Source organism: Quercus robur, chromosome 4 (genome assembly GCF_932294415.1).
Source record: "Quercus robur chromosome 4, dhQueRobu3.1, whole genome shotgun sequence".
Taxonomy (NCBI): domain Eukaryota; kingdom Viridiplantae; phylum Streptophyta; class Magnoliopsida; order Fagales; family Fagaceae; genus Quercus; species Quercus robur.
Genome location: NC_065537.1, coordinates 72055198 through 72077111, shown reverse-complemented (window position 1 = coordinate 72077111; position 21914 = coordinate 72055198). Strand labels below are relative to the sequence as shown.

The 21914-nt window shown below is 34.2% G+C and overlaps 1 protein-coding gene and 1 pseudogene across 1 annotated transcript; both read left to right on the top strand.

Annotated features, from left to right (window-relative positions):
• Positions 1 to 3379: 3379 nt before the first annotated feature.
• LOC126723590 (uncharacterized) lies at positions 3380 to 6500 on the top strand. The gene is made up of 7 exons (XM_050427157.1): positions 3380 to 3714; positions 3908 to 3994; positions 4104 to 4346; positions 4984 to 5148; positions 5258 to 5311; positions 5418 to 5564; positions 5929 to 6500. The coding sequence occupies exons 1-7, from the start codon at positions 3526 to 3528 to the stop codon at positions 6289 to 6291; spliced, it is 1248 nt and encodes a 415-aa protein (XP_050283114.1). The 5' UTR covers positions 3380 to 3525; the 3' UTR covers positions 6292 to 6500.
• Positions 6501 to 10056: 3556 nt separating this feature from the next.
• LOC126724540 (probable LRR receptor-like serine/threonine-protein kinase At3g47570) lies at positions 10057 to 11256 on the top strand (annotated as a pseudogene).
• The last annotated feature ends 10658 nt before the right edge of the window (positions 11257 to 21914 follow it).

Genomic DNA, 21914 nt, shown 5'->3' with positions numbered 1-21914 from the left:
CCAAGCATTCCCAATTTCTTTGTCATCCTAAATTCTAACATTGATTCAAGCCATTTCTAGTCTTCGTTGTTGTAATGGTATGGGAAGAAAATAAAAATGATGGGACCACGAAGACCCATCCTACTTGATGTTGTCCTAAGTCTTTGGCTACAGAAATTCCAACTTTTTTTTCCAGATTCAGTAGAGTACATGCATAATTTTAATAACAGAGCAAACTTAATAAGGTAAAACTATACTATTAGTCCCTGAAGTTTATCTTATGTGCATAATTGGTTCCTTAAGTTTCAAGTGAGTACGATTGGTCTCTCAAATTTTCAAAATGAGCCATATTAACTTCCGTTATTGGTATTGCTTATGTGGCTAATAGAATAATGACTTAGCATTTTTTAAGTGATGAGGCATTTCTTTTTATTAAAAAAATTACATATCTATATCTATATATTACTAAAAGTTGAAGCGTGTCATTTATTATTTTTGAGTTCCTGTTACGCCACCTTATCGCCACATCATTCGTCACATAATTATTATTTATTATTTAGTCCTATTTTTTTTTACAATCTATCTATATATTACTAAAAGCTGAAGCGTGGTATTTATTATTACTGAGCTCCTATTGCGCCACTTTATCGCCACGTCATTCGCCACATAATTATTATTTATTATTTATTCCTATTTTTTTACAATATATATATATATATATATATATATAAATAGATTATTGACTTTACATATTCATCTTTGTCAATTTTAACATATATATATATATATATATATATTTCTTTTTTATTTCCAATTTTCCTATAATTTTTTTTACATTCACTTATTTTTTAAATATTTATACTTTTTTCAATATTTCTTCTTCCCTTACTTTTTCATCTTCCCACTACCCTCTACTTTAATATTGCTATTCATCTTTTCCTTCATCTTCCTTTATTTGTCTCTTTTTATCCCTTCCTTCTTACTATAAATTTGTCACTCTTTTCCATCCTTTACATAGTTTTCTCTCACAAAAATGTTCTCTCTCTCTCTCTCTCTCTCTTTCTCTCTCTCTCTCTCTCTCTCTCTCTCTCTCTCTCTCTCTCTCTCTCTCTCTCTCAATGTTTTGGAGTATTTTTATTTTTTTATTGCATCTCCACTTTAGGTTGATAAATTTTTGTATTTTTAAGAACTGTAATTTAGGTTGATACGATTTAGTTTTATGTTTTAATTTATTATTATTATTATTTAGCTCTTTGATTGTTAAATTTTATCCAGTTACATTATAAAAAAATTAAAGATAGTAGATAAAAATAAAATAGTATTCCATTACATAGCATAATTTGGATAATTTAGTGTTTATTATTATATTTTTTAATGTTTTTTCTCTTCTATTATAATCAATATAGAAATTCAACCACATCCTCCTTATCATTAAATTATTTATATTTTCTCTCTCTTTTTCTTTTAAAAAATATAAAATGTACTCAAATTCAAATAAAAGAAAATTGTGCTCATCAAACTCATTTTTTTTTACATTTACACCTTCTCCAACTTTTCTCCTTCTCTTTACCTTTTCATCTCCCCAAACATTCTACCCTGATATCACTCTTCCTCTTTCCTTTGATCTTCCTTTATTTTGTTTCTTTTTATTATCATCCACTTAGTATAAATTTGTCATTCACTCTTCCCTTCTTTACATAATTTTCTCTCAAAAAAAAGTGGTTATTTCCCACTCTTTCTCCCTCAATTTTTTGGTGGATTTTTATTTTTATTTTTCTTGCATCTCTATTTTAGCTTGACAAAGTTTTGTATTCTTTAGAACTCTATTTTGGTTGATGGGATTTAGTTTTGTGTTTTAAGTTTTATTTTTTTTATTTTTTTATGACTTTAATTGTTAAATATTATCATATTGCATTATAAATAATTAAAAATAGTATATAAGAATGTACTATTATTATATTACATAGAATTATTTGGATAAGTTAGTGTTTATTGTTATGTATTTTTAATTTTTTTTTTCTCATTTCATTTTATTTAACATTTAAATTCGGCCACATCTCCCATATATATCATTAAATTATTTATATTTCGACTCCTTTTTTTATTTTAAAAAATTTAAAATATAAAATTTTGCCTAAATTAAATAAATAAAATTGTCCACATTAAGTGAAGTAATGTTAGGCAAACATTCATTCTCATACCCAATGCATCAAAGGAAGAATGAAATACAAAACAAATCAAGTTAGCAAATTATCAGTTAGTAAATATATGATAATGGTAAGAAGCATTACAAATAAGATCATTAATACATATATATATATATATATATATATAATTAATTAGCTATTATCATTATGGAGTAGTAATATATAATTTACGCATTCAAAAAAGTGGAATATATAGAGTTTTCTTAAAGGTATGTGTAAAGATTCATTATATATATATGTGTGTGTGTGTGTGTGTGTGTGTGTGTGTGTGTGTGTGTGTGTATAAAGGTAAAAAAAAAGGTATATTTAAGGTTTTTATTAACTTAAAAACTAATGAAAAACCAATGATTAATAACTAAAATTATAGTATTAATAAAATATTTAATGAGACCGTTCTAAAAAAATTATCACGCGCAACATGTGAGTATGTGACTAGTTAAACCTTTAAAACTTCATGCATAATTTTAATCACAGAGGAGAATTAATATGGCGAAACAATGCTATTAGTCCTTAAAGTTTATCTTGTGTGCGTAATTGGTCTCCCAAGTTTCAAGTGAGCACAATTGGTCCCTCAAATTTTCAAAATGAGCTGTATAAGTCCTTTGGTTAACTTCCTTTATTGGTATTGCTTACATGGCTAATAATGACTTGGTATTTTTTAAATGATGTGGTATTTCTTTATATTAAAAAATTACAGATTAAACTTTTAAAGTTTGATGCATAATTTTACAACAGAGGAGAATTAATAAACCCTAGGACAGAAGGTTGTAGGAAAAATTCTTAGATAGAAGACGACCAAAGGTGTTACATAGAAAACCAAACCGGAACCAAATTCCTATTCCATCACAGTAAATCACGGCAGCAAAAATTCGTAGATAGAAGACAGTCAAAGATGTTACATAGAAAACCAAACCGGAACCATATTCCTATTCCATCACAGTAAATCACGGCAGAAGATCTGTATTGACTCCTTGTTAAGTCATTAGATTAGAGTCATTTATTAGACACCCATCACTTCCACCAGCTAGCTTTCAACAAGACAGCTTCAACAAGGCAAAGGTTTATTTTGGAATCCTCCAGTGGTCCAGCAAAATAACAAAGAAACAAAAGAATTGCAGTGGTCAATAGGAAATTAAATAGGTAGTTGGTACTTATTAGGTGAAAAAATTAATGTTAAACAGCTAAGTCAAAGTCCCATTTAGACATGGCCAAGAAATAGGGTGATCATTTCTATAGAAGTTTGTATGTATATATATGTTTAAGCATTGCAAAGGGGATGACCAAAGCTAGCTATTACACCACAAATCCGCCACTTGATTCGAATATTAGCTAGTCACTCATGGCTCTTCCTTGTGGAAGTGGGAGGAGGTGGACGAGGGCAGTAAAGATGACATTCTGCTTGTTCTTTCTCATACCAATGTCATCGGTTGGAAATAGAAACACTAACACCATATTCGATAAGAAACAAAAATTGGAGGTTCAGCAGCAATTGAAGCGCCTTAACAAGCCTGCTTTTAAATCCATCGAGGTTATTAATCACTTCATATAACATGTTTGTGTTCTATATTGTATTTTCAACTTAGTCTTAGAAGAGTCATTCACTTTTGTGGGTTGTGGTTTCTTCATAAGCCCCATGTACAATACCAGTGTAATTTTATTACAACACTGTGAATTTAGACTAATATCTATGTATGTGTGATGAGAAAATGTATCTGACACAGAGCCCAGATGGAGATATAATCGACTGCGTTGATATCAATAAGCAACCAGCTTTTGATCATCCTTTGTTAAAAAATCACACAATACAGGTAACTAGTTTAATTAAGTAAATTTCATTTGGTATCACGAATAATTTGATACTTATTGTATGTATGGTATGGGCTGGGTTTGCATTGGTATCTATGCCGAATGCAATAGATGAGACCAAGTTCTTACCCAGAAGGGTTTTCATTTGATGAGAGCAACGGCGTCTCTTCAAACTCCGAGCCCAAATTTACTCAGCCATGGCACTTGAATGGAAGGTGCCCAGAAGGAACCATTCCCATAAGAAGAACTAAAGAAGAAGATTTATTAAGGGCAGGCTCTATAGCAAATTATGGAAGGAAGAAACACCGTTCCATCCCTAGTGCTCAATATAGTGCCGGTCAAGTTATCCATGAGGTACTGTTTAATTTTTAGGACAAGAATTTGTTGCAAACATGTTTGTAGGAGTTGCTACAAACAATATTAGGTGTCAACTTATGAAGCCAACATGTGTCTTGGGTCATGTGCTTGTAACATGACTGGCCAAATTTCCCAAATTTCCTTAATCATTGGTAGCTTTAACCATTAGGCATCAACTCCCCTCTCTCTCTATCTCTCAACCAACCCAAGTAAAATATAACCCAACCATCTCTCTCTTTGCTGGTCCCTCTTTCTCACTCTACCACCGTTCACCGCCGTCTTTTGGCAACAAGAGCCTTTGTTACTCATTCCCCTTACCATGTCTCTCATGATCTTGGGTTTAAGTTAATGGATGGGTTTTGTTTTACTTGGGTTTAAGTTAAGTGTTATCTATGGTTAAGGGAATTTGGGGACTTTGGCTGGTCATGTGACAAGCACATGACCCAGGACACATGTTGGCTTTATAAGTTGACACCTAAACATGTTTGTAGTAACTCCCACAAACATGTTTGCAGCGAATCCTTGTCCAAATTTTTAACCAATATTATTAATAGGTTTGAGCTCAATGGTATCTACTATAATGAAGGACTCAAATCGACATTCACAACCTTTATTTTTGTGGTTGAGTTTCTAGTATGCAGTGCTTAGTGAGCAAGGAGATAAGTACTATGGAATGATGGCAGAGATGAACGTGTGGAATCCCCATACCCAGGAAACAAATGAGTTCAGCTTGTCTCAATTTTGGATGACAGCTGGTAAACATGGTCAAGATCTTAATACCATTGAAGCCGGCATGATGGTATATATAATTTCATCATCATCTTTTCTCTTAGGCGCATGCTAAACAATTAATTACTAATAATTTTCCTTTTTTTTTTTTTACAAAATTATTTTATGTGGAAAAACAGGTCTACGAACATCTTTATGGAGATAACAACACTAGACTCTTCACGTATTGGACTGTATGTGTTTTAATATTTGACTTCTCTGCCAGCACTAGCCATGTTTATATATACTGTTTCATTTTTGAAAAGCGTCTTTTAAAAAAAAAATTTATCATCGCTGCAGGATGATTCATATCAAAACACAGGTTGCTACAATCTGGCGTGCTCTGGCTTTGTTCAAGTCGACAACCAGATTGCGATGGGTGCAAGCGTCGCCCCTTATTCCAACTATGACGGTACCCAACGTTCAGTCAAATTCTATGTTTGGAAGGTAGTACAATGTTTCAATTTAATTACTTTATCAAGTACTTTTACTTTTTGGATACACATAGTAACAAATGTTACAGATATGTTCGAGTTTCTTCTGGTTTTAGTTGTAACAGTGTATATTTGAAATTCTTATTTCTCAGTTTATGTATTTTTATATACAACTTTTTAAATTTAAAGGTTTAATTTTTTTTTTCTATACACAATTTATTTTTACCTAACTTATTTTTTAAGACGGTGAATTTAAGTGTCCATGTTGTTCTACACAAAAAGATTCATTTTTTTTTTTCTCTTTCATTAATCTTTACACCTTCATTTATCATTCAAAATATCACGGACTGATTTGCATGACATGTGCAATGAGGTAGGACATTAACGGAAAAGGAGACTGGTGGATGAAAATTGCGGACAGAGACTTTGGATATTGGCCATCTTCCATATTCTCGATCCTGTCTGATAGCGCTTCATCAGTTCAATGGGGAGGAGAGGTGATAAACTTAATGCAAGATGGGCAGCACACCACAACACAAATGGGCAGTGGCCATTTCCCTGAAGAAGGGCTTGGCAAGGCTAGTTTCTTCAAAAATCTCAAAGTTATTGATGGTTTAAAAACTCTCACGGGTCCTCGGAACAGTCAAACAATCATTACGAATCCCGCTTGCTATAATCTCATAAATTCTGGAGACTCATTTTATTTTGGTGGTCCTGGTAGAAACCCCAATTGTCCATGATCATTTAGATTATTGTTTCAAAATAAGGAGAAAGAGGGAAACATATGAAGAGGGGAATCATTTTCTTGTTTTCTTCATGTCACTCCAAATGTACCTAAAAGCCATATGTCATATGAAACTCTCTGATTCACTAATATAAAAAAGGTTATTCTATGGAGTAGTAAAATTTTAAAAAATTATCTAATTTAATATGGTGGAATTTAAGATTGTATGGTATAGTATATATACTCATACTTTTCTCCATTCCAAATAAAGAGTTCCCATCCTCTTCTCCATTCATTCTATCTTCCTTGGTGTGCTTTGAGATTGTGTCTCTTCCATTATATGTGGTGTATTAGTGTTTGGGAATGTGATTATGTAAAGGCCCACCAACTTCAAAAACATGGTATCAGAGCTAATAGATTTGTGGTGAGAATGATATTTTCCAACTAGATGGAATCATTTTAATTTTCATGGGTTACCATTTTTTTTTTTTTTTTTTGATAATTGGATTATTTGCAAGTGTTTCTCAAATACCAAAATGTGTTAGATAGTGGTAAGTGGTAACATGACCAAAAGAATGTTAAAGGGCATGTGAGTGTCCCAAGAAGTTTGGGATGAATCTGCTTATGCAATCTATTTGACCAATTTTTTTCTCACATAAGGATTGTACGAGGAAGAACCCCACATAGCAAGCTTGAAGTAAAAAGAAACCTACAATTTCTCGCTTATGTTTGTTTAGAAGCATTGCATATGTGCATGTACCAGATCAAGAAAGGTCCAAGCTTGATAATTATAGTGAGAAGTATGTGTTTATTGGTGTGATCCAAGCTCTAAGGGTTACCAAAAATCAGCTGGGATGTGGAATTTGATGAAGAATGCATATGGAATTGGAGCACTCAAAAAGAAATCCATAATTTCTTTTTATGAAGTAACAAACCTCATATTTTTTTAAGGGAGCAAACCTCTGTTTAAATCAATGAAATTCATAATTTTGATTACTTTTTAATGTTAAGTCTTTGTTAACATTATTTTATTTAATAAATTTTTTAGATGAATTTTGAAAATCCAATAATTGGATTATAGAGTATTTTATTCTTAATAAACATACCAAATTACTTATCAATAAGATGTTATGTACTACCATTCATAAAACAATCTTGTATATAATATTAAAATAAAAAATTGAAATTTAAACATTTTTAAATTAGATTATTATTATTTTTCAAACCAATATATTTTGTAAGCATAATACTATATAAAAGGAAAAACGCATATAAAAAAAAAGCATTCAATAAAAAAATTATAAAATTATGTAATATTAAGTATTAACTAATTAAGAGTTTACACCGTATCTCTTGATGTGTCTAGCTAGGGTTTAACCCTCCCTCCCATTGAAATATTTTTAAAAAGAAAACAAACAAACAAATTTGTTTTGTTTTTTTTTTTTTTTTTAAAATAGGGAATTTCAACCTATAACCACTTATTGAAAATTACCCTTATCATTAAGCTGAAACACCCATTAATTTTTCGTTTTGACGGGAATTTGAACCCTAAATTTTTTTATTTGATTATAAATATTTTTAATAATTGAGTTAACTAGAACTCATAACAAACAAAGAATTTAGTGGAACTTAATCCATCCTCATGTTTTAGTCCTTGTTATTAATTAATGGTGCTATGTTTTCTATACCAAAATTCCGCACTCGTGTTTGATTGATCACTAGTGAGAGCAACCCAAGCAATCCTGACTTTTTAGCCATTTGGCCCATTATTCCAAGTCTAAGTCATTGTAACTTGCAACTTACGACGGCTAAGCAAAGAAGAATAATGAGACCAGGAAGACCTGTCCATCTAGATGGACAGACTTCACTTGCAAGTTGCAATAGCTTCCAAGTTCCAACAATAACAAATTGGTCCCAATGCATTTGAAAATGGGCAACTCATGACTGGACAACAAATTGCTCATGTACATCTTTCTTTTTTTTTTTTTTTTTTTGGGTGGTCGTGGCAAGTTTGAAATTGATTATGGGAATGTATGATGCAGGGACAAATTTTGCCCAATGCATATACATTCACAATATATAGATTAAACTCTTTCAAGCTTGATGCATGCATAATTTTAGTCATAGAAGAGAATTAATAAATGGTAGCACATAAAGTTGTAGAGAAAATCTTTAGAGAAGACGACCAAAGGTGTCACATAGAAATCAAACTAGATAACGCTTCCTAAGGCGCCTTTATTCTATGCCTAGAAACATTTTGGGATGGGTAAATGCTAATCTAATGTGATGTTAAGAACTAAGAAGCACCATCATTTTAAATTTTAAATAAGGCATGAGAAGAAACAAGGAGTGAAATAGTTTCTTTGGGAACATTCCATCATCTCTTGGAAATTTAACTGTGTTGATGATAAACTTGTATTTATATAAGAATGATCTTTAAGGAAAAATCCCTCTAACTCTAGGCAAGTGCCAAAATTTTGTTTCTTTTGAATCTTGCTAATAACAATCTCATTGGTTTAATATCCCCACAAGTTATTCGTCCCTCATTCTCACTGGTTGTTTTAGATTTGTCTAGCAACCAATTCATTGGTGTCCTTCCTATGGAAATCAGAATTTTAAAAAATCTAGAATTTTTGAATATTTCTGAAAACATGTTGTTTGGTAAAATTCCAGCAAGTCTTGGAAGTTGTGTAAAGTTAGTGTAAAGTTGTGATTTACAAATATATATTTTGTTGGCTTTTATTTCATGCCAAATTTGATTATAAGTTTATTCAATCTTTTGTATCCTGTATTTATTGTGGGATTTGATTGTAAGGATTGTGTGATAGAGAGAGAGAGAGAGAGAGTGAAGACACAAGCAATTGAAGCTAGAAGATTTCTCGCGAGTATCTCGCGACTAAGCATCCCACGAAGTGAAGCATGTGCCTTGCACATGACTGGAATGTGAAGAGTCAGTATAGATAGAGACAATTGTATTTCACGAGTAGCTTTTGAGTAAGGCCTTCCCACAAAACACCCGCGAAACATTCTGTTCTACCAGACTATACTATCTGATACACACTTTTTGTACCCACACTATTTATACCCTCATTACCCACAAATGTTAAGGAGTGCTTCTGAGAGAAAACCTTAGCCAAACACCTTGAGAGTTAGAGATTATCATACCCATATATCTCTACACATAAGCTTGTGGATTTCCTCAACTCCTACCTCTCCAATTCCATACCATTAAGAGGTTGATAGCCTAAACACTTACCACACCCTTTTAGAGTGTCCAATGAGGTTTTGGTACTGCTGGAAAGCATTGGAAGAAGCCAAGGATGACAAATGCAACATGGAGCTTGTTGAGGGATCTAGAGAGCTAGACAAGACACGGTTCCAAGAAGCCTTGTTGGAGTAGGAGCTTGGAGGGCTTAGGTACAGCAGGTAAATTAGGCTTGGAGGGTGTCTTACTAACCCATGTATCCCAACTGATTATCTAGTGGATCAATTACCGCTTGGAGGGCGGCGGAGAGGTTTTTCGCCGAGTTCTTCGGCTTCCTCTTCGATAACACATCTGCGTGTTATCTATGTTTGCATTCTTCTTCCCTACTCTTTTACATTTTATTTTACTGCTATGTTTATATGAATATGTGTTAGAGTAGCTTGTTTGTTTATCCGCTCGCATTTACACTATTTTGCACTTAGAATTAAGTTAGTGTAAAATCTATTGAGCCATAACTTTGATTTAGGGGTCTAAACAGCTCTTGTGTTTTTAATACATTTTTGAGCTTTCAGTTATAATTTTTAGACATAAGAAGAAACCTCTTCCAAGGGATCATTCCTCTGTCTTTGGGATCATTAAAAGGTCTTCAAGAATTAGATCTTTCTAACAATAATTTGTCAGGCCAAATTCCAAACTTTTTGAAGCACTTTGTCTACTTGAAATTTCTCAATTTATCTCTCAACCATTTTGAGGGTGAGGTGCCAATAGAAGGAATTTTGAAGTACAAAAGTGAAACCTTCATTATGGGAAATGATAAGTTCTATGGGGGTATTCCTAAATTTCAGCTTCTTAAATGCAAACATGAAAAATCCAAGAAGAGTAAGTTGACCCTTATGTTGAAGTTAATAATCTCTATATTTTTTAGGCTTCTGGGAGTAATTTTGGTTGTGTCACTTATACTTCTTTCTTCTTTAAGAAAGAAAAGGAAAGAAAATACCTCTAGTGATTCAAGAAAATTTCCATTGAATGTGTCTTTCCAATGCCTCTTAAATACTACAAATGGATTTTCTTCTACTAATTTAATTGGTGTGGGTAGCTTTGGGTCAGTGTATAAAGGAAGTCTTGATCAAGATCGACACATAGTTGCTATCAAGGTGCTCAACCTTTCACGCCATGGAGCTTTTAAGAGTTTCAAAGCTGAGTGTTAAGGCACTAAGATATATTAGACATTGAAATCTTGTAAAGGTGCTCACAACATGTTCAGGTGTTGATTATAGAGGTCATGATTCTAAAGCATTGGTATATGAGTTCACGGAAAATGGTAACCTAGAAGAATGGTTGCATCCAACACCAAGAGTAGATGATGCTCATGAGGAGAAAAGGAATTTGAGTCTTCTTAATAGATTGAATATCGCCATTGATGTTGCTAATGCATTGGATTATCTTCACAATCATTGCCAAACACCTATTGTTCATTGCGACCTCAAGCCTAGCTATGCTCTTCTCGATGATGAATTGATTGGACATGTAGGTGGCTTTGGCCTGGCAAGATTCCTTCTCAATGATACTCAAGATTTTTCTTCTAATCAATCAAGCTCCATTGGGGTAAGAGGAACAATTGGTTATACTCCTCTAGGTGAATATCTTTATCATTTCTTAATTTTAATTGTCTTTTTTCCCATTAATTATTACTATAGTTTTGAGCATGAAAGATGGTTTTATAAGGGTGCATTATAGTTAGGAGATATATGTGTTGTAACAAAATGTTCCATTTCTCTTTATCTTTTTTTTTTTTTTTAATTACATGTCATTGAAAAATATCATTTAAAATTTGTATGATTATGTAGCCCCCCCCCCCCCCCCCCCCCACAAAAGAAAAAAAAATTTTTTGGATGAAAGCATGCTCATATTACAGTATATATAATGTTCAAGTGCAGAGAATGGTATGAGAAATGAAGTGTCAACATACGGTGATGTTTACAGCTATGGTATATTATTGTTAGAGATGTTCAGTAGGAAAAGGCCAACTGAAAACACTCTCCAAGATAACTTAAACCTTCATGACTTTGTTAAAGCAGCTTTGCTAGAACAAATAATTCACATTATAGATCCCATTCTTCTTCAAGAAAGAGAGGATGAGGAGACAGTAATGAATGAAACTCGCAATGAGGATCAAAAAAAGGAAGTACCAAAATTCAAGAATGCTTGATTTTGATACTTGAAATTGGGGTTGCCTCTTCCAAGGAATTTCCTAGAGAAAGGATGAGCATCTGTACAGTTAGAGTTGAGCTGCATTCAATTCGAAAAGAACTTATTGGACGGAATTAGTATCACAAACAAATAATTCAAGATACAGGTAAAAAGAGATTAGTATTTGTTATTTTAAACTGAAAAGAGATTAGTACCATTGTTGTGGTTTCCTCTCACTAATGCGTTTAAAAGTTATCCTAGTTTGAGTTCTCTTGTGGATTATTGCAGGTGGCTTTGGAGGGGAATCCCTCACATAGAAGACAAACATTGGTTTAGGAAAGTGAATAGATGTACTGATGCATTGTCTGCTTTGTGGAGAATAAAAGCTGGCGATTTAGTTTTTTCCCCTTTTCTATTAAGACTTAAGACTGTTGTTGATTTTTGATAATTTGGTGGACATTAGTCTTCCCCTTGTATCTTATGTTTAGTACCACTTGATATTGTAAAGGTCATTCTGCTATATTTACCTTGTTCCTTCAGTTTAGTACCTCTTGAAATTTGAAAAAGTCATTCAATAGAATGAGAAATTATAAGGTCCTCATGGTGAACAAGTGATGTGGTCCACCATTCTAATAAAAGACGTCCACTTGTTTAAAATTGTAGAGTTTTAAATAAAAACTAAATACTGACTCAGCAATTTTAAACATTTTGAAGTATTTTACTGGAATAGTGGACAAGTGACTTGGTCCACCATAAGGATTGTATAATTTCTTTAAAAGAATAGCAGTAACTGTATTAATGAACTAATTCACTGGTTACAAATGTCTCAAGGAAGCCAATTACTTCCTCCAACCAGACTTGAGGCTAACCTATCCTATTTGCTAACTGAGTTAACGTAATAAAATTCGATTAATATTCTTGTCATATTCCTTGCCAGTTGTGCTCCTTAGTCCTTAGGGCTGAGCTCAAATCACGTAGGGTATTCATTTGGGCTTGGGCCTCTCTGTCAATGACGAGGCCTCCTGATGCTTGGATGGGCCAAGTCCAATTGGGCCTTCAAACCGACCTATTCCCCCACAGTAACTTCAACTTCTTGTGTATTCATAGGTTCCAAAGTCTCAATAAGATAATGATGTTATCATCGAAAACACCACGTGGAGCTTCATTCCCAAGCCATTGAAGCCAATATATCAACACCGATAGCGTCTACAAGGTCAATCAAAAAACATGCACTAATTTCTTGATCTCTGCCGCCATGTCATGCCTCAGTTGCTCCTATTCGTAACACACAATACTTCATCAAATTCCAATTATTTCATCCAATGCTCACATGTACCCCAAAAAAAAAAAAAAAAATGGTCCTAGAAGAGTGGTATTTGGCTTTGAAATTTCCTCCAGTTATGTTATTTTATAAAAGCGGAATTTCCGCTAATCATCCACTATATTATTTTACTAAAAAGAAAAAGAGACAGATACCTCCATCAGCTGTCTCATGTGTGGTATACTTTAATTTGGATTGCTATATATAAAAGTATGGTATACTATGTTATAAGACCAAGGATTTGGGGGCTTTGTATCACTTAGGGGTCAAGAAATTGCCTAAGTAACCTATACTAGAGTCGGTCCTGTGAATTAAAATAATTGTTTCCTAAGATAAAGTTCATTATATTGGATTCACAATTTATATGAGATGATGTAGTATTAATTTTAAAGTGTGTTCGGGGGCCTTTTTCGGTTGCCCAGTCACGTGAAGTCCATTGGAGGGATGACCTTACTAGGCCTGGGTTCTGTTTGGGGAGTTGCATCCGGAACTCAACATTGGGCCACGTGGTCCAATGATTACCGACGTATTTTTCAGCCTACAAAACCATTAAAGCCAAAGTCTAAGAATCACAATAGTGGTCGAGTAAATATATATTATGCATTTGATATGATAGCTTTGATTAGTAGTTGTAATAACAGTTGAAATAAAGTAGTGTTTATTTAGAGGTAAAGTAATCATGTACTCAATGATGTAAATTTAAAGATATGGAAGCAAAGTCACTTATCTTTGTATAGTTTATAGCTCTAGTTGTGTAGCATCAGTGAGCTGATAGGATTCCAACAGAATGCCAGCCGTAGAGGCTAGTTAAGCTTACTCCTCTTATCATGTATTTAAATGAGTTTAAGCCTTGGTTGATAGTTGTAATAGTAGTTGGAATAAAGTAATATATATTTAAATGTGAGGTAATCATGTACTCAATGAAGCAAAGTCACTTATCTTTGTATGGTTTGTAGCCCCAGCTGTATAACGTCAGTGAGTTGATAAGATTCCAACAGAATGACTCCAGCGGTAGAGAGGCAGTTTGCCATGATGACTTCAAGATTAAAGAGGAAAAATGGGTGCAACTGGAGGGAGAGAGAGTATGCCCAGCTATGTAGGGGTTGGTTAAGCTTGCCCCTCTTATCATGCACTCAAATGAGTTTTTCTCTTGACAATGCTCTTTTAGTTGTTGTGAAGTTATGAATAGTGTTGTCTTCCATGAGAAGGGCTTTTGTATGAAGTATTTGTGCCTTCTAAAGAATGGCTCTATGTAAGATGGATTTGTGCCTACCATGAGAAGGGTTTTGATATGAGATCTTGGTGTCTTCTAGGAGAAGGGCTTTAGCATTAGAAGTTTATGCCTTCCATGAGAAGGGCTTTTGGTATGAGTGTTTGATATCTCTTGAGAAGCGTGGAGATGGTAAAAGATATAGATGTTTTATGGGATGTAGTATTTGTAATATGTATGATATATGGAAGTATGAGAGATATGGAGGTTAAAGATAGTAAAAAAAAAAATGAGATTATAACCGCTAGAGAAGTTGTAGAGATTGCTTTCCAAGAGGAAAGATTTTGTAAGAGAAGAGTATGGAGATGTGTTTAGGTATTTGGAGATAGGAGAAGTAAGATAGGTGTATTTTCTGAATATGGAGAGTGAGAGAATGAGTATAAGAGGGGTAATAGTGTTGTAGTGTGTTTAGTAATGTTGCTGGGATTTACTACTGGGATTTTCTGCTAGAGGATGTATGAGAGCTTATGAAGGAATTTATGAGCTAAGAGCTGAAAAGTTTAGTTCCTCATTTAGAAACTAAAAAACTCAGAAGCTCATATCTTCATTAAGAGTTTAAGAAGATTAATAGAGGGAGAGAGAATAGAGAAGTTTTATGAGAGAGTTGTTCTTCTCTGTTGGTGTTCCTCTTTGAGGTGTTGATGAAAGGTCCCCTTTAGAGTTGAGTTTAAGGGGGTTTTTTAGCAAAGAATATCAGCTAAAATTTGTCTCAACTAGCAATGAATTTTTAGAAAATCCATCCTAAGATTTGGCCAAAAATGGTATGTATAGGTTTAAGGTGTTCTTGCCGTTTTGGGTAAGAGCTGCTAGGGAAAGAGCAGCAAAAAAGGAAGGTATTTTGGCAAGAAAAGATAATTACTTTAGTTGGTTTTGGTTTTAGCCAAATGTGAAAAATCAATAATGCTAAGGCTGCTAGGTCAGCTGTTACATCTGTTCTGAAAAAGCTATCCCAACTGTCAAGAAAAGATGTGACAGCTATCATGAGACAGCTGTCACAAGATAGCTGTTGCTTTGGGCAGAAGTAGATAAGGTCAGCTGAGTGATTTTAGATTACTGGATAGGACATTCAGCATTCATTTCATGGATTTGGCTGAAAATGGTAAGTTCTCTTTTAAGGGTATCTTGCTATTTTGGGTATAGTAGCTAGTTGCTGGGATTTCAGCATTAAATGACTGATGATATCACTTCCAGCCAAGTGTCAAGTGCTAAATACACTGCTGGGGCTCTGTTGGAAATGTTTCCTTTTTTTGGTGTTTGTGTTTTTGGTCCAAGGTTCTATTACAACACATTTTTAGCAAGTAATAGAAGGATTGGTTGAAAGTTAATGAAACTTTAGAGATTTAGTCAAGGCCTCATTGTGTTGTGACATAATCTTGGTGAGTAAGAAGACTATTTAATGCTCTGCTTTGGCAGTTGGCAGAGACATATATGGTCTGATTGTGGCAGACAGCAGTTGGGTATTAGAGATATTATGAATATTTTGTATATAGTTGGAGATTAAAGATAGCCAATCAAATTAGGCCATGTGTTTGAGTTGGATTTTAGTTGAAAGTAGTAATAAGATTTATAGAGAATAATATAATGAAGTTTCTAAATTTGTATAACAACAGTTGGGGATTGAATGAACAGTTATTTTGTTAGCATTTAGATCACTGGGAATATTAAGTATTTGTCATATGACGAATGTTAAGTTTTAGGAAAAGAGCAATGGGGAGTCTTATCATTTTAAGTGCTATGTGACAAGAGATGCTTACCATATGTTACCCACTACACATGGACTCGTCAGAGTTCAAGGAGTTTAAGAAGACACACCAAGCAACATGTTTCTTTTATCAACTTTGAATCACTGGAGCTTTATTAAACATACCTCTTGGCCCTCCAAACCACAACTCCCAAAGTTTCCCCGAAGAGATTCATGAGCTTGGATCATAAGCCGAAGATGAGATGACGTACCTTGGGTTTTATTGTCATTTTGTGTGAATATGGGCTTTTGTTGAAAAAGCCGCTTTCCATGAATATGAGAGAGGTAATATGGGCCATGAGTTTTGATTCATTGTGTGAGCCTAATCCATATGTTGATGTTGATGATATCATGGGTTATTATCACAATTGATGAAAAGTAAATGTGGACTATGAATCTGTCTCTTGAAGTAAGTATCTCATGGGTCATGTGAGCCAAATCCATGTAGTTGAATGAAATATGAGCTTATTTTGGGCTTTAAATAGTTTTACCCAAATAATCAATAATATGTTGATGTGGCATAGGTTGCTAATGAAGTAGTGCCACGTGGGGCAAGAAAGAGTCCTCAACAAAGTGTTGAATAATTTTGTACTTGCACACTTATACCAAGTTATTCTCATTTGCAACCTCTATCCATGTTGGATGAATCACTTGCATAAAGTCTAATATCTCCATTTCAAGTTATTATCATTTGGTCAAAGTAAAAATGTAAGAATCATATAATTTTCTAAATTACGACTATTTTGCAAAGTTCTTCTTGAAAATCCAAAATCAACTTTTTTTTTTTAATATATATATATACACATTTATAGTTAGGTAGAGGAATCTAAATCCTAGTTATCATGTGAGAGTTTGAATAATTGTATATTAAAATGTGTATAATAAAGTACAGGGATATGTCTTACATATAAATAGACAAAGTGTGTTGTACAAGTAACCTACAACTATAGACCTAAGCCCATTGATTTATACTTTAACATTATTCTAACAATTGGAAACATCAAAATATGTCAATTGAGCTACAAGACTTTTGGCAAAAAATTCCATCAAATTTTCTTCTATTATGAACATGCATATGAGATTTTTTATCAAAAAAACTAAGGCAAATTACACTCTACCCACTTGAGGTTTAACCAAAATTTAAGTTACTTACCTGTGGTTTGAAATTTGATATTTTACCTACTTGAGGTTAGCTCAATTAGATTTCTATAACCCATTTCCGTTAAAAAAAAAAGCTAAATATGTGATTTTGCTCCACTTTTATGTCTCTCTCCTCAAAAAACACAAAAAACATAAAAATACAAGATCAAAAACTATCCATCAAAACACTTGCATTATAGAATTTCAAACCACAGGTAGGCAGCTTAAATTTCAGCCAAACCACAAGTGGGTAAGTTGTAATTTACTCAAAAAATTATTTATCACTCAATTAGATAAACTCTTTTTTTTTTTTTTTGGTATAATTTTAAAGTAATTATATTATAAAAAAAAAAAAAAAAAAAAAAAAAACTTAAACAGATGAGAGAGTTATTATTTGTTTTAATATTTTGATATTTTGTAAGCATAATAAGATATAAAGAGGTTACGTAATCCACCAGTCAGGGAAAAAATTCAATAAGAATGATGGGACCACGAAGACCCGTCCATCTTGATGCTGCACCAAGCCACCAAGTCTTTGGCTAGAGTACAGAAAACATCAACTGTTTCTAACAATAATAGGTTGGTACTAGTGTATTTGATATTAGCGGATTCACTATGATATCAGACAAATTGAAAGAAATGGTTGGGCATAGGGCCACTATTGTGGTACTATAGGCAGCATAGTGGCCCTATTTCAGCCCTATTGAAGCATAGTGCAGTAAACCAATCAAGTTGTTCACAAACTGCTCAGACTTGGCATGATAAAAAATCCGTTCATATTTGTCTATTTATATATCAACCTAACTTTGAACCTTAATTTTAGTAAATATCAACCAAATAGAAAATATCAACCACGCATTTGCAACCAAAGCTTATTTAAATAAGTTTTATGTTCAATTTGCTAAATATGCTAAAATATATGTGGAAGCAAAAACATAAAATAGTGACATAAGAACACACAAGGGTTTCATGATTTAGCTTAATGGCTTACATCTAAGGAGAAAAACCTTTAAGGTCTACATCTTTGATATATTAGTGTAGTACAAATTATATATTACAATGAGCTGCAACATGGGTATATATAATAGGCTACATCCTAGACTAACCATACACTAAGTATGGTTAATAGACTTGTAGGACAAGTATAAGATTTGGCTTGTACACAAAATAGAATTGGGCTTGGGCTGATACTATTAGGCTAATATATCTCTAACACCCCTCCTCAAACTCAAGGTTGTGAGGATCCCCTGAAGAAGCCTTGAGAATGCCTTGAAACAATGAAAATAACCATGAAGATGCCTTGAAGAAGCCTTGAGAATGACCTTGGAAGAGACCGAATGAATCGAGCACTATGAAGAAGAACCATGCAAAAGAGGAGGAGGACATCTGAAGAATGCCAAAAGAAAGTGACAAAGGTTGGAGAATGGCGACATCAATAACCAAGAAAGGCTATATGATAGGTTTTAATTGGGGAACCTAAGGTTTTAGTCTTTTAAAGCTATTTAATAACCTAATTATTCACTCAGTATGTGTAGTCCACCATCCATGCATGGTACTACACCAAATAATTACGATGTGAAATTCCTTGAGGGGCTCTTACTCCAATTTTGATCCTATTTCACCTATTCAATGATGTCGTGGAAGCCTGAAGAAAGTACACATGATACTCTCTTATTAGGATAGAAACCAAACTGTTAGTTTCTAGTAGTAAACCTCAAACCCACATGGGGTTTCCTTGAATCCACAAGGAGATAAAAATTGGAATACACCAGAAGAAAATTTAACAAAATGTCTATGTTTATTGATAATAGTCTGATCTGCCTTTGATGGCTACAAAACATATAAATACTGAGAAAAACATCTAAAACCCTAATTTGCACTAATTACACAATTAGGTGACAAAATACCGGAACAAAATTGAGTTAAATGTAGAATCATAAACTACTGATCTTAAGAGTCGTCCCAAAACAAACGAGACATTATTCTGACTTTTAAACCAAAAGTTATTAAGGAAAAACAAATATTACTATAAATAGCAAAAATACTATTTTCAGGGCCTTAACGAAGGAATTCGCCTAAATTTTGGCAACAGAGTCTGAATCAAAATGTCGTTTCCCTTTAGCCTACCAAATTTCATGCAATTCCAACATTGTCGCCCCAATGGCCTCTACTGGCACCCCCCTTTAAGCTTGCGTTGTGACTTCTTACGCCCCTACTGCTCCAAGAAGGCATGCACTATCTATTCTACATCAATCTCCCCCACTTGAAAAGAACTTGACCTTGAGTTCCCATTATCTGGTACATCAGGAGAATGATAATCATACAAGTCAGCAACGTTGAAGGTATAAGAAATGCTCATGTCTAGAGGAAGAGCAACTACATAAGCATTGTTATTGATCTTCTTAGTAATCTAAAATGGCCCATACTTCTTGTCCTTCAATTTGTTGTGGGTACCAACAGGAAATCTCTCCTTTCTAAGATAGAGTAGCACTAAATCCCTAACATTAAAGATCTTCTCATGCCTCTTCTTATCAGCAACTTCCTTGTACTTGGCATTTGTAGCTTCAAGTTTCTACCTCACTTCCTCTTGCATGGCTTGAATACAGTCAGCCATATTCTCTACTACTTGACTCGCTCTTGGAAGCTCAGGTAAAGGTACCAAGTCCAAAGCATGTTTTGGGGGCACACAGTAGATGATCAAATGGAGACTTACCAGTGCTTCTGCTGACTGAGTTGTTGTAAGAAAACTCTACTTGGGACAATGCAAGATCCCACTGCTTGGGCTTCTCGCCTGAGATACAACGGATCAGATTCCCCAAAGTGTGATTAACCACTTCTGCCTGGCCATCAGTATAAGGATGACTGGTGCTGCTATAATTCAAGGAAATGTCAAAATGCTTCCACAAGGTCCACCAGGAGTGACTAATGAACTTGGTATCCTAGTGAGAGGTGATGGACTTTAGCACTCCATGCAAATTCACAACTTCTTTAAAAAATAGATTGGACACTCAAGTAGCATCTGAAGCCTTCTTGCATGCTATGAAACGAGACATCTTCAAGTACTCATTAATCGCAACAAAAACAAAATCAATACCTCGTTGGGTTCGAGGAAGACCTAGTATAAAGTTCATAGATAGATCCTCTAATGGTGCTTGCGGAACTAGCAAAGGCATGTATATATAAATAAGTATTCTAAGATTGACCCTTGGCAATTGGCAGATTGAACACTTCATCACATGATTTCCAACATCCCTCTTGATTTGTGGCCAATAATACCACTCTTCCACTAGTACTATAGTCTTATCTTTGCCCACTTGTCCACCCAAACCTCCATCATGCAACTTCCTAATAATCTGCTTCCTCAATGAACTTTTAGGGATGCATAATTAATTATCTCGAAAGAGGAAACCATCCTGGATATACATACTATTGACAGCAGTATGAGTTTGTTGACACTTACCCCAAATATCTCAAAAATCCTCATCATTCTTATACAACTCTTTGAGGCAATCAAACCCTACAACTTCAATAAGTAGAGTGGTCAACAAAGATGCTCGCCTGCTGAGTGCATCTACCACCTTATTAGTGACATAAGACTTGTGCTTCAATGTGAAATGGAAGCGCTATATATAAGCTACTCACCAAGCATGCATCCGGTTAATGCTAGCTTGACTATTGATGTGCTTTAATGCCTGATGATCTGTATATAATACAAACTCCTTCTGAATCAGGTAGTGCTCCCAATGCTTAAGAGTCCGTACTATAGCAAAGAACTCTAGCTCATAGGTTGACCATTTACTTCAAGCTTCATATACTTTCTCACTGAAGAATGTTACTGGTCTGTTGTCTTGTGAAAGAACAGCCCCTATTCTGATCACAGATGCATCACACTCCACTTAAAACACTTTATTGAAGTTGGGCAATGCCAAAACTGGAGCGGTGCTTAACTTCTCATTGATCAAGGCAAAACTCTGTTCTACCTCCTTCCCCCATGAGAACCTTCCCTTCTTTAGACACTTAGTAATAGGGGCCACTATGCTACTAAAATCTCAAACAAACCTTTGATAGAAGGTTGCTAGCCTATGAAAGCTTTGCACATCACTCATTGTCTTTGGGGTTGGCCATTTTCTGACTACACGAACCTTGTCCCCATTAACATGAATCCTATCCACACTGACCACATACCTTAAGAACAGCAACTTATCAGTCAAGAAAATGCACTTCTTCAAGTTGATATGCAACTCATTGCCTTGCAACACCGCTAATACTTCTCGCACATGTTTATAGTGGATTGCTTCTGTCTTACTATAAATTAGGATATCGTCAAAATAAACTACCATAAACTTTCCAATAAATGGTTTCAATACCTAATTCTAAACTTCATGAAAGTGCTGGTAGCATTGGACAATCCGAAAGGCATCACCATCCACTTAAACAACCTCTTCTTTGTCTTGAAAGCTATCTTCCACTCATCTCCAAGTCGGATCTAAATCTGGTGATACCCACTCTTAAGATCTAGCTTTGTGTAACACTTGGACCTACTCAGCATATCAATTATGTTGTCTAGTCGGGGAATAGGAAATTGATACCTAACTGTGATCTTGTTGATGGCTTGATTGTCCACACACATACGCCAGCTCTCATCCTTCTTTAGTGTTAATAATGCCAATACTATACGTGGACTCAATACTCTCCCTGATCTGCCCCTTACTCAAAAGCTTATCCATCTGCCCCTGTAGAATTTGACCCTCTTGAGGATTCATCCTGCAATA